This window comes from Triturus cristatus, chromosome 10 (assembly GCF_964204655.1).
Source record: "Triturus cristatus chromosome 10, aTriCri1.1, whole genome shotgun sequence".
In the NCBI taxonomy this organism is placed as follows: Eukaryota; Metazoa; Chordata; class Amphibia; order Caudata; family Salamandridae; genus Triturus; species Triturus cristatus.
Genome location: NC_140593.1, coordinates 819,278,514 through 819,290,530, shown reverse-complemented (window position 1 = coordinate 819,290,530; position 12,017 = coordinate 819,278,514). Strand labels below are relative to the sequence as shown.

General features: G+C 49.3%; 1 protein-coding gene across 4 annotated transcripts in view; it reads left to right on the top strand.

Annotated features, from left to right (window-relative positions):
* Nucleotides 1–12,017, top strand: part of NPRL3 (NPR3 like, GATOR1 complex subunit) — a 360,149-nt gene that overhangs the window by 257,128 nt on the left and 91,004 nt on the right. For all 4 annotated transcript variants that reach the window (XM_085628418.1, XM_085628421.1, XM_085628419.1 and 1 more), the window contains one exon: nucleotides 7,320–7,449. In XM_085628418.1, coding sequence (XP_085484544.1) covers nucleotides 7,320–7,449 — 130 coding nt within the window. The remainder of the gene's footprint in view (nucleotides 1–7,319; nucleotides 7,450–12,017) is intronic.

The following is a 12,017-nucleotide window of genomic DNA, read 5'->3' as shown; positions in this document are numbered from 1 at the left end:
GGTGTTCGTCCGCACTCTGAGATGTTCCTCGTGCGGTCTTATTGGCTGCTGGACTGTGGTGTCTGCATACGGGGCGGGGTTGTCCGGGAGTGTATCCCAATTAAAGGGGAAGGCATCCGTTGTTGTGTCCTCGATTCGAGAAGCTGTCCACTTGTCTCCCTGCGGAGTAGAAAGCATATGGTCCGTGAAATCCCGAGCCTCCCACCACTCAGCCCCTTGTTGAATGTCTTCCCCGCTCTCCTGGTGACAGAGGTAAAGGGAAAAAAATAAAAGAAACAATAAAAAAGGGGAAGGGTGGGTGGGGCAAAATCGAAATCCCTTCCTCCCCGCTCCCTGGGGCACATTGATTTTCCCGCCCCACAGCGCCTCTAATAAAAACCTCGCCTCATGCCTCCCGCCTCCCTAATTACCCCTACCCCGCACCTGGGTGGCCGCTCCATTGTGCGAAACCACCCAGTGGGAGACTGGCTCGCGCCCAGCGCACCCCTGGGTCCCCCCATGAAAAGCAGGTCTGACGGAACTTCTCTCTCATGATGTCGGTCAAGCTGAGTAACCGCTTGAGAAAAATTCAGGAATTTTGCTGTTACTACAGATAAGCTTAAACGTAGACCCTGGGGGAGTGGGTCCCTAAGGTGCCATTATGGATGCCTATTGGATCAGGTATTTCTGTAAATGCCCATTAACCACCAATCGAACCGGTCCCCTATCTACCATGAAAGGGTTGGTGTGCACCCCGGTTTGTGGAATGGGGGCAGGGAGGAGCCAGTAGCTTCCCTGGAGAAGGTAGCAACATGCTCCTTGCTCGGTTTCGAGCTGGATAAAGACATGGGGCACATTTAAGAAGAAACAATTGACTCAGCAAAAGCAATATTCGCCCCAGGAAAAGCAAACACAGTTATTGCAAAGATGATAACGACGGCCATAAAGGTTTAGTGCTTCTTCTGCACAGTATTCAATCAGATGTCTGTCTTTCACACATTAAATACCATTTAAAATCACATTCACTAAAACTGCGTTTCATCAGAGGTGGAAAGCGTGGAGGGGTGTAAGCGTGTTGCGCATGCCAGCCGACAGGAACAGGAGACATGGCAGTAGTGCTGCAGATGCAGTGGCACCAGGCCCATGGATCTGAGGAGCCCACTGGACCCCAATTATAGTTGTATTTTACTACCACATTAGGGGTAGTGGTACATTTTGATTGAATTGGGGCCATGACACTCTTTCTATGCCACTGCCTGGCCAGAATCACACAGTGAGTCAAGATGCTACGCCAAGACTTGAAAACGCTGTCCTCCTCTGACAAGGACTCATACACAGGAAGACAATAAAAGACACACAATTGTTGACGACCCCCCTCTCGACGCCCATCCTCTCGTCCCCTTCACGGAATAGTGATACTGACAGACAGGGAGGTACGGGCACACATGGAGCCCCTAACCTAGGGGTGCATGGCTATTAGTGCAGCAGGTGCAGTGGCACTGGGGCCGATGGGTCCACTACATCCGAGATACAGTCTTGTTTTACTACCAGACTGAAGGAAATATGACCAATTTTATTGTTTGCATTAGGACCCATGGCAGCCTTGCAATGCCACAGAAGTGACATGTAGATAAGGGGTGGCACGGGCAATATCACAAGAGTGCTACCAAGGAGGCCCACGCCATCTACCCTCCTTCTGCTATTCAAAAACGTTTCACCCACCAGCGTTCCTGCATGCTGCGATGCTAGAGCCCACGTTTACAATGATAACATAAACTACGAGTCCCACAATGCAATACGTGAAAAACCAGAAGTGGATTAGATAGCTCCCCTGATACCCAAAAGTGCTACGACACCATACAATTGCTAGAAATGAGCTATGCAAATGATCATATCATGAAACAATAAAGGGCTTCTGCTTAAAAATCAATTAAAAATGTATGCCCATGTGACGATGCCACATATGACATGGCGCAACCTGGCACCTACGAGTTTCGCAACATTCAGAAAACACGCGGCAGTTCAAGGCCAGAGCAGCTAACGTGTGCTGTACAAATAACAAATCCACGTATCCGAGCCAGCCAATTGCAACTCTTACCACCAACACGGGGTCACAGAAAGTCTACTGAAGCACTTCTTCCAAAAGTCAAGTTTTGCTCAAATCTGGTCCAACCAAATGTAACTTTTCCTCTGACCACAGGGAGAAAGACATCCCAAGCAGGGAGCAGAAACCGTAAATCACGAGTTCCGGGTGTGATGCTGCCTCGAAGGAGGCCACATCTTCCGAAGAGGCTTTTTAAACAAGCGCGGTCATAATCGATTCAACATGTGCACGCGCACGGAGGGACACAAAATGCACGCGCATGTGGACAGCCCGACGCCATCTTTGTCCCTCCGTACGCGTGCACATGTTTAATTGATTACAAAAAGCCCTCGCATGGCGAGAGCATCACTGTGCGCTGCTAACGCCAGGCGAGACCTAAAATAAGGGTTATAGGCCTTTGACTGTCTCATTAAAATGGACACATTTTCAGTGTTCTATTCAACAAAGCCATGGTTGCTGCTTTTTTTTTTATGCAACTGACAACCAATGACAAAGCCAATAGTTCTGGCTTGTAGGTGTTTTATATATATGGATGTTGTTTTATATATCTGTATGCAATGAAAGAAGCAGCAAATTACCAGTCGGGTGGCACACTATGCTAAGCACAGATTTTTAGCTTCGATGGTTTAAGCCATGCCCTTATTTATATCGAACACCCCATTTGGAGAGACCCCCAGTTTTTTCATCCCACTTTAAGCCCTGGGAACAACACCATACACCATGTCACAGTGGCACTGTGCTTCATGCATGACTCATGACTTCCACTTTTTCAACATGTACAGGGGCATAGTGAGCCCTCCCCGGCCCCACCCCTTGCTTTAGGAACTATAGTAGGCATGAAGTCCTTGATGGGTCTCTTCTGTCTGCAACTCTGCAGACAAAGGCTCAGCTCATAATTAATGTGAAAAAAGTGAGTAAGTGAAGGGATGGGTGGATGGCTGGATGGATTAGTGAAAAGGTGAACGGATGAATGAAAGGGTGAATGGATGGATAAGGAGAGAAAGGATGGACGGATGAGTGAGTGGACGGATGGATGTGAGAAGGTAAATACATGGATGTATGGGTGGAAGGGTAGATGGATGGGTAAATGGATGGATGAGTGGATGGATGGATGGATGAGTGAAAGGAAGGATTAGTGATAGGGTCAATGGATGGATTCATGTTTGGATGAGTAGATGGTTGGGTGGATGGAAGGATGGATGACTAAGTTAAAGCGGGATGGAGAGAGAAAGGGGGTATGGATGACTGAAAGGGTAAATGGGTGGAAGGATGAGTGACAGTGGATGAATGAGTAAGTGAAAGGATGGCTGGATGGGTGAAAGGTTAAATGGCTGGATGGATGAGTGAGTGAATGGATGGATGAGTGGAAGAGTGGATGGATGAGTGTACGAATGGATAGGGTGAAAGGATGAATGGAGGGATGGATGAGTGCAAGGGTGGATGGAGGGATAGTTGAGTGGAGTGATGGATGGATGATGGATAGGTTTGTAAATGGTTAAATATTAATATGGATGGACACACAGATGAAAGGACAGCATTAATGGTGAAAGATTGAATGATGGTTGAAAGAATGATTACACCTTGTGACCCCCATTATCTTAAGTAACATTTCCTATACATTGACTTTCACATTTATGAGTCATTGTCTCTACATAATATGTGTGTGATGTAATGCACTCCGACACCCTGTACTACTTACTTGGTATGAGTAGCACTATAAAAGAAATTAAATACACAGGAGAGAGGGTCTTTGTGAAGATGAGGGGCACCATTGGAGGGTGGTTGCAAGGCCAGACTGACTGGGCATCGGGCGTTTCCCTGGGAGGCTGGAAAGGTGAGGTGGGGGCAGTTTTGTTACCACAAAAAGACCTGCACATTTGCTCAAAGCTGCGCACATACTGATAAACTTATTTTCACTTGTACTTAAGTGGTTGTCTATTTACTTACTTATATGCTATTGTGCAACCTCCTCTGATGTGTCTGTAAACCTTACCTGTCCTGAATTCTGACCCTTTGTCCTGAATTTTTACACTAACTGTCCTGAATTTGCATCCACGCCAGTTGGTCACCTTACCAGTAGTTACAGCTGCAAAGTTTGCACCCCGCCAATACCATGCACCTTAGAATGAGGTCCTAAGAGGGGACCTGAGGCTCCTTCTTTACCTTACTCTATGGAATCACCCACTGTGGCTCTTCGGGAAAGCACAAGGAGTAAAATAAGCTCAAGGCATAGCGCTACATTCAAGGCACGGCGCTACATTCAAGGCACGGTACTTTCCTTCACATTTTCAATGGGCTTGTGTTGTGGAATGTAATGGTTTACACGTTTGCGGACGCTATAGCTAAACCTTAAAGGGCTGTTTTTCAAATGGAATCATGAGGCACTCAAACATACCGAGTTTGTCCCCACTTCTCGTCGCAACTGACAGTCCATAACCTTGCTCCGTTATAAATGCGCCTGATGTCTTACATGCAGAAAGGCTTCCTTTACATCCTTAGTTCATTGTAAAGCGTGTCACTCCCCTCGTGGTTAGGTGTGCACTTTATAAACACTTTAATACATTTGAAAAGTAAATCAATCGATATCCCGAAATCTCCTTTCTCTCAGTAGGTTTCTGCCTTCTCTAACATGTTCCATGTTTCCGAAGTGCTGCCTTCACTGCAGTGGTGCGCATGAATGGGCCGTGCTTCTAAGCCGGCGCCTGTGGAAGGCAGTACTCTAGCTGAACCCAACACACTCCATCTTTACCCCATCTTAACGAAATAGTAGGGTTTTGTCGAATATCCTATCAGTTTTAGTGGATATTTGGCCCAACCGCTTCAGACAACTTCCCTGGCTAGTTCATCCACATTAAACATTTTACCCTCACATTCTACCCAAGGGAACATGTTCACCTATTTTTTGAAACACACAAAAGGTGATGGGAGGCTGCTTGCAGTTTGCTCTGGCAATAGCTCGGGGTAGTTCTCTGACCCATCGTTCTCCTGCTCACTGTGCCACCGCTGCTCAGACCCAGCCATATGTGAATCAGCCTTGACCCTGTTCCTCATGGGAACTGTCCAGCCCGAACTGCCAGGCCAGGTCCTCCTGGAACACAACCAACCCAGGACTGGTTTTGCCCTAGTTATGAGCTCATCAGCAGGGTACAGCTTGGTTCCAGTGACACAGTGAGCACGGGACCCACGTCTGGGCACACCTATGCCAGGTTGGTACATAAAACACACAAAAGGTGATGGCACCTATTTTTGGAAGGCACAACATAAACACTGGCTGTACTTGGCCCGCGCATAGCATCTGGGGAGAAGAGGTATCAGGGGTTGAATAAAGCAGGTAAACATGGTCCATGGATCAGGTACCTCCTGCTGGGAACAACTCCACCACAGACGTCTTATGTCATCTTACTGTATCATAAATGTGGGGACTTTAATACCCCAGAAAATCATTGTCTGTTATCCAAAGCATAGATGGTCTTGTTTAGGCATTCACACTCCCTACCCTTTATTCCGCTGTAACTCCCGCCACACACCAAACTGTGAACCACACTATAGAACCAAAGGCTGTTTGAGCAACCATCCCGCGTGTTAAGGGAGCTACCTAGTTAACAGTCCCTACCAATAATGTGTATGCTGCCCAGCATGACTTATTTCTTCGGTTTCCAGTCATTGTCCCTTGAGCTTTCATTAAAGGATAAGCAACCCCATAAAACATTATAATGTCCTCCCTCTGCTCCCCCGTGCTCTGGCGTATAGTATCCTACATCAGTAGCATGAATGCATTCTAAGACCCCTGAACCATCATGCTACCCCCTTTCCATGGTGAGTCTCTGGAGAGGGGCGGTCTCATGCTCCTCATCCTTGGGGTGGTATGAACAATCTCTGATTTGGAGTGCAAAAGAGGGCACACACAGTCTCCAGCTCCCTGTGTACACTATGCTCTGTGTAGACCCAAACGTGTGTCCCACATTTACCTCCTAAATGTTATCTGAAGGGACATGCTCGCGCAGTCTCATTGGCTAAGCCATGATTGTTTGGGATTAGTGTCAATGAACTATGGGAAATGTTTGGGCCTTCACCTATACCACTTTCCCTGAACACTCATTATCTGTTTTATGATCCATCAGACATCCATTGGCCCCTCTTGCTCTTCCTCATTATGCTTGCGTCTCGGCCTGTATTGACCTTTATCTGTTGGTTAGAGTACCGCTCACCAAGGCGGTGGTTAAAATCGATTCCACTGAATCCACTCAGCCTATCATTTTTCTCCTCTCTTGCCTGATTCTTCCACCTGCTTTTCATTTCTATCAGTTTTGTCATTTGTAAAAGCCGTTCCTTGGCCGAGGATCACAACACTCCCTCTTTGTCCGCACCCGCTTCTAATAGCAATTACAATTCCAATAAGGAATGAGGTTAGAGTACCTTGTGAAGGATCCCAACCAAGATCCTAAGAGAAGTCTGGTGATAGTGTGGAAGTGAGGGGAAAAAAGATGGACAAGTCTTAGACAGAGTACTGAAACTACCAGTAATTCAAAGCCTGGTGGTTGACACTGGTGACAATACAACATGGCCACCTTTTCAGGTACCCTAGCATGTCCCTAAAAGAGCGTACATCTTGAGAGTCTTTCCTCTACCCATACATTTCGTGAAAATAAACATTTTTGAACCATGCTGATTGGTCTTCAGTATCTCAAAGCAAGGGTTACGACCATCTGGTGTGGAAGACACTCAGGCGGAGGTGGGGTGGACTGTGAGTACAAAGCAGGAGGCGTAGCAGCCAGCGGGCTCTGTAGGTCCTACAATCTGGGTACATGGAGGAGAGAGAAGCTACTGGGGTAGACACTAAAGTGGAAAACCGTCTGACAGTTTTAGAATACATCACAGGATCCGATGTGCATTTTAAACATTCAATTGATGGAAGTCTGACTTCATGGCACATATTTTGGGAAGACATTTGTTTGTTTTTTGGACGTACAACTTGCAAAAAGGTCCTAACTGAATGACTGAGGAGAAAACCATATTTAAAGAACATTATAAACTTAGTCATAGCTTTGAATTTTGTTACCACACCAACATCTACTTCTGAAGAGCCAATCTTAAGCAACTGCAGAACTACTAAATGCAAATAGTTGTTTTAATTTATATTTAGATGGTGAACATTCATTTTGGCGGAAACTAATATTTAAAACACTGAAGTGGCCACTACATGACATTGACATCATTCCAATTTTTTTGTGTGCAGGTACTCACCTTTGGCGGACCAATTTTCATGTCAATTTCCAGGTCATGATTTGCCGTCTGTTCTCGCCAAGTTTTCGCTGCCAGTTTCGTTGTCAGAGTTCAAGAATCCATTGGCCCCTCCGGGGCAGGAGGTAGGTTCAGCCTATTGTGGTTGACGAAAGCATGATGCTCCAACTTCCCTTAAAAAACATGCTAACACTTGACTGTATCTCATGAATTACTTTGTTTACCTGTTTGGACCCCATTCTGTAAAGAGTACATAACTTACTGCATCACTGTTTAATGTGTACTTGGCTTGTACTCATGATTGTGCTCTATTTAATAGTTTTCTTGTAACCTATTTGAGCTAGTGTGTCGGTGTTACAAACAATTGCTCTGGTGTCACGTATAGGATGGATCTTGAATGATTTCTGTTTTGCTACAGAGAACAAGGTTGATTCTTATTGTTCAGTTCTGTGATCCAATACATTAGCACATACTGGGGGATTATTTCAACAGAAAGAATCCTAAAACATTAAAAGAAAAACAACCTGAAATACTTTAAATACTTTCTGTTTAGTTTTGGTGCTTACACTATTTTTTTTTTTTTTTAAACAAACTTTATTAGGTCACAGAACACAATGCAGTCAATCCCCGTCCCCCATAGTCCTCCCCCCAGCCAAATCAGGACATCTTGCAATAATCACCCCGGCACATAAGCTACCTCTGTACAGCATTCACCCCAATAATGTCCGTGCTACTAGGTAGTGCATCCACAGGAGTAATCCACCATGAGTGTGCGAGACAGCTAAAACACCCCCACCCCATCTCCCAACATCCCCCCCAACGAGCCCCTCCTCCCTACCCACCCACCCAAGCCTGTCGCCCGTACCTATCAGAAGTACATGTACATCAAAACCTCAGCCACCACCCGTCGAGTCCGCCTCCCAGCAATCCCAACAGACAGTACCGCAAGAGCAGAGGGGGGAAGCCCTGTATAGTGCACTCAAGGAACCGGGGTCCTGTCATCCCCCACCGGATCACCCCCATCCCCCATAACCGAACCTTTGAACAAGTCCAGGAGAGCCATCCATGCCCGGGCCCCTTCGTGCGATCTTTCATTGTCACTGCGTCGAGCCAAGCACAATCTATAAGTCCCCTCACTTCCCGCCCATTTCTCCATTTCCCTAGCCCACCGTAAGAAATTAGGGCCCTGCCGCGCCTTCCAATGAGAAGTAATCTCCCGCTTGGCCAGGACCAGCCCTAGATCAATAAACCTACTGGTGATCTTAGTCTTTGCTGTGTGCGGAAAGCCATGTAGCAAGCAGACCCCCGGGCCTACCTCCAAGTCCCTCTCTGTCACCGTCAGGAGTAGCGTCGCCACTTCCTCCCAAAACCCTGTCACCTGCGGACAGTCCCAGAGCATGTGTAGAAAAGTCGCTCCACTATAACCACATCGGGGGCAAGCATCTGGCCCACCAAAGTACTCAGCTATCTTGTGAGGGGTAAGGTATGCCCTATGAAAGATATAAAACTGTATAAGCTGGAAGCGTGCATTTCGTGTACACTTCCAAGGACGCTCCATGATTTCCTCCCAGTTTTTGTCCGTAAGAGGCGCTCCCAGATCCGCCTCCCACTTGACGCGCAGGGCAGCCAGGGGTCGCCGCATATCACCAGTAATCCGCCTATAAAGGCAAGTCACCGCCTTATAGACACCCGCTCCCATCACTACATACTGACAGGCAAGAGATGTGTCCGGCTCCATCATCCCCTTCCGCCAGTGCTTTCTGACAGCCGCAGTCAAAGCTGCATGGAATAGGAAGTCCCCCCGCGGGAGATCATGCCGCTCCCTAAGGTCGTCAAAAGGTAGCAGGTTACCATCCTCATACAAGTCTCCCAATGTCATAACTCCCGCCTCCTCCCAGGCCAATAACCGGTTCCAGTCTCCCCCGTGGGGTAGCGCCTCACACATTCGCAACGGGATCTCGGGTGCATAGGGAATAATCACACGCGCCCTCCTAGCCAACCGCGCCCAGCATTGTCGAACCACCCTCAAGTCCGGAGGAAGTGAGGCATTCCTCATCGGCACCCGGAGCAGCACGCACGATAATTGGGACCAGCTCGGATCCGCCCCTCCCTGTTCTTCCGGACGCCTGATGTGCCCCGCCACCCACTTCATGAACCACTGGAGCTGCGCAGCATGGTAATAGGACTCCAGGTCCGGCAACGCAAGGCCTCCCTCACTCCTAGGACGCTGTAGAGTAAGCAGCGCTACCCTCCGTCTCCCCGCACCCCAGATGAACCCCGTAATCAACGAGGTCAGCTGAGCAAATAGCTTTCCCGGAATCCAGATTGGAAGAGTCCCAAAGTAATAAAGAAATCTGGGCAAAATCACCATTTTCACTAAGGCGACCCTGCCGGCCACCGACAATGGGAGAGTGCCCCAAAACTCAAAGCAGGTTTTCGCCCCTCTTATCGCTCGCCCCACGTTACCCTCTAACAAATCAGCGGGATCATGATAGATCCTGGTTCCCAAGTAAGGCAAACACCGGGATTCCCATGGGACATCCCCCTGGCGTAGCAACCCCTCTGGGCCCGTGGGAAATAGGCAAGACTTGGTCCAATTCACCCGGAGTCCCGCCACCCTCCCCAGCGTCTCCAGCAAACCCCGCGCCCCTTGTAAGGCCTCCCCAGCATTCGGCAAGAAGAGCAGTAGGTCATCCGCATATAATGCTATGTGCTGCTCTCGTCCCTCGACCAGTAGCCCTGGAAAATACCGCCCCAGCCTAGCATGAGCGGCCATGGGCTCCATTGCCAGTGCAAATAATAAGGGGGACAGCGGGCACCCCTGTCTCGTTCCCCGACCGACCGCGCATGCACTAGATATCAAGCCCCCCGTCCGCACCCTAGCAGTGGAAGCACTATAAAGAAGCGCCGTCCATTGAACAAAACGTTCCCCCATCCCAAAAGCCCTCAAGACATCAAAGAGGTAAGGCCACTCCAGGCTATCGAAAGCTTTTTCAATGTCGACCGCAAATATGCAGGCCTCCTCCTTGTCATAGGAGTCAGAACCCAAGATGCGCATCAGTCTGCGTACATTCATTGCAGTATTGCGGGTGGGAATGAACCCAGCCTGATCCTCATGGATCAGTTGCAACATATGGGGCATCAATCGACTAGCCAGGATACGACTCAAAATCTTGTAGTCGAGGTTGAGCATCGCCAGCGGCCTATATGAGGACCGTTCCCAAGCAGGTTTACCCGGCTTAAGAAGGGGAACTATGAGGGCTTCTCGCGTGGTAGCAGGGAGGGTCCCTTCTCGGCGCGCCCCATTATACAGTGCCACCAAGCAGGGTACTAGCACATCAGCATACGCTGCATAGAACTCGATGGGGAGTCCATCGGTGCCCGGGGTCTTGTTCCTAGCCATGTGCTTTATGGCACTACGTACTTCACCCGCTTCTACATCCCGACCCAGCGCCTCAGCATCTGCCGCCACAAGTTTTGGGAGCCCCGCACCCGGCAAAAATTCTGTATCTGTTGGACAACCAGGGCCCGCCCCACTCCGATATAGCTCTGCGTAGTACTGTAAGAAGTGGTCATTGATGCCTTTTTGGGTGTATAGTACCTCCGTACCCTGCCCCCTCAGTTCTGCTATCGGGGTCCCCCTGCGGGCCGGATTGGCCAGCCAGGCCAGCAATGCCCCTACCTTATCACGTTCCGCATGCGCCCTGTCCATGTAAGCTTTATAGTCAAAACAACGCAATTTCTCAATCTGGACTGCTAGCTCTTCCCGAGCCTCAAGAAGCCCCGCCTGTTCTTCCGGGCGCTCCGGTCTCAACCTTTCCCTATCGCGCACCCGCCGTTCTGCCGACTGGACATCCTGCAGTAACACTCTGCGTACTCCCACCACCTCACCAATGCATCGCCCCCGAACCACAGCCTTAAAGGCGTCCCATTCTACCACCAGGGATGACGCTGTACGGGCGTTAATTCGAAAATAGTCCTCTATAGCTGATCCAATGGTGGCACGAAACACCGGATCCTCCAGCGTGTCAGGTCTAAGCCGCCACGTGGGAATAGCCGGCCGATCCCGCAACCAGTGTAGGACTGTCAGCAAAGGATTATGATCCGAGGTTGTCCGGGCCAGGTACTCACTGTGCACCATTGCCCCATGCACATCAGGGGAGCTAAGGATCGAGTCTAGGCGAACATGGAGATCGTGCATTGCAGAGAAATAAGAATAATCCCTCTCCCCCGGGTGATGCGCTCTCCAGGTATCAGTCAGTCCCCACTGTCTCTGCCAATCCTTCCGGACCTCTGCCATCCTACGCACAGGGGAATCAACAAGGGGGGGATGGGAACGGTCCATGCAAACATCCGTGATGCAATTAAAGTCACCCCCCAGGAGAACCGAGCCAATCAGCAAGGGGGCCAAAGCCCCAGAGAGACGCGCAAAGAAGGAAGCCTGGTCTGTGTTGGGGGCATAGACACTTCCTAGCACAATATCCCTACCATCCAGTCGCCCCGTCACTATCACGTATCTGCCTTCTGGGTCAACCACCTGCCCAGTGGATTGGAACGGCACCCCCGCCCGCACCCAGATCAACACCCCTCTGGCATAGGCTGAATATGTGGTATAGAACACCTGTCCCCGCCACCTCCGCTGCAGTGCCAGCCCCTCCTGCTTGTTCAAGTGAGTTTCCTGGAGCAGAGCTAT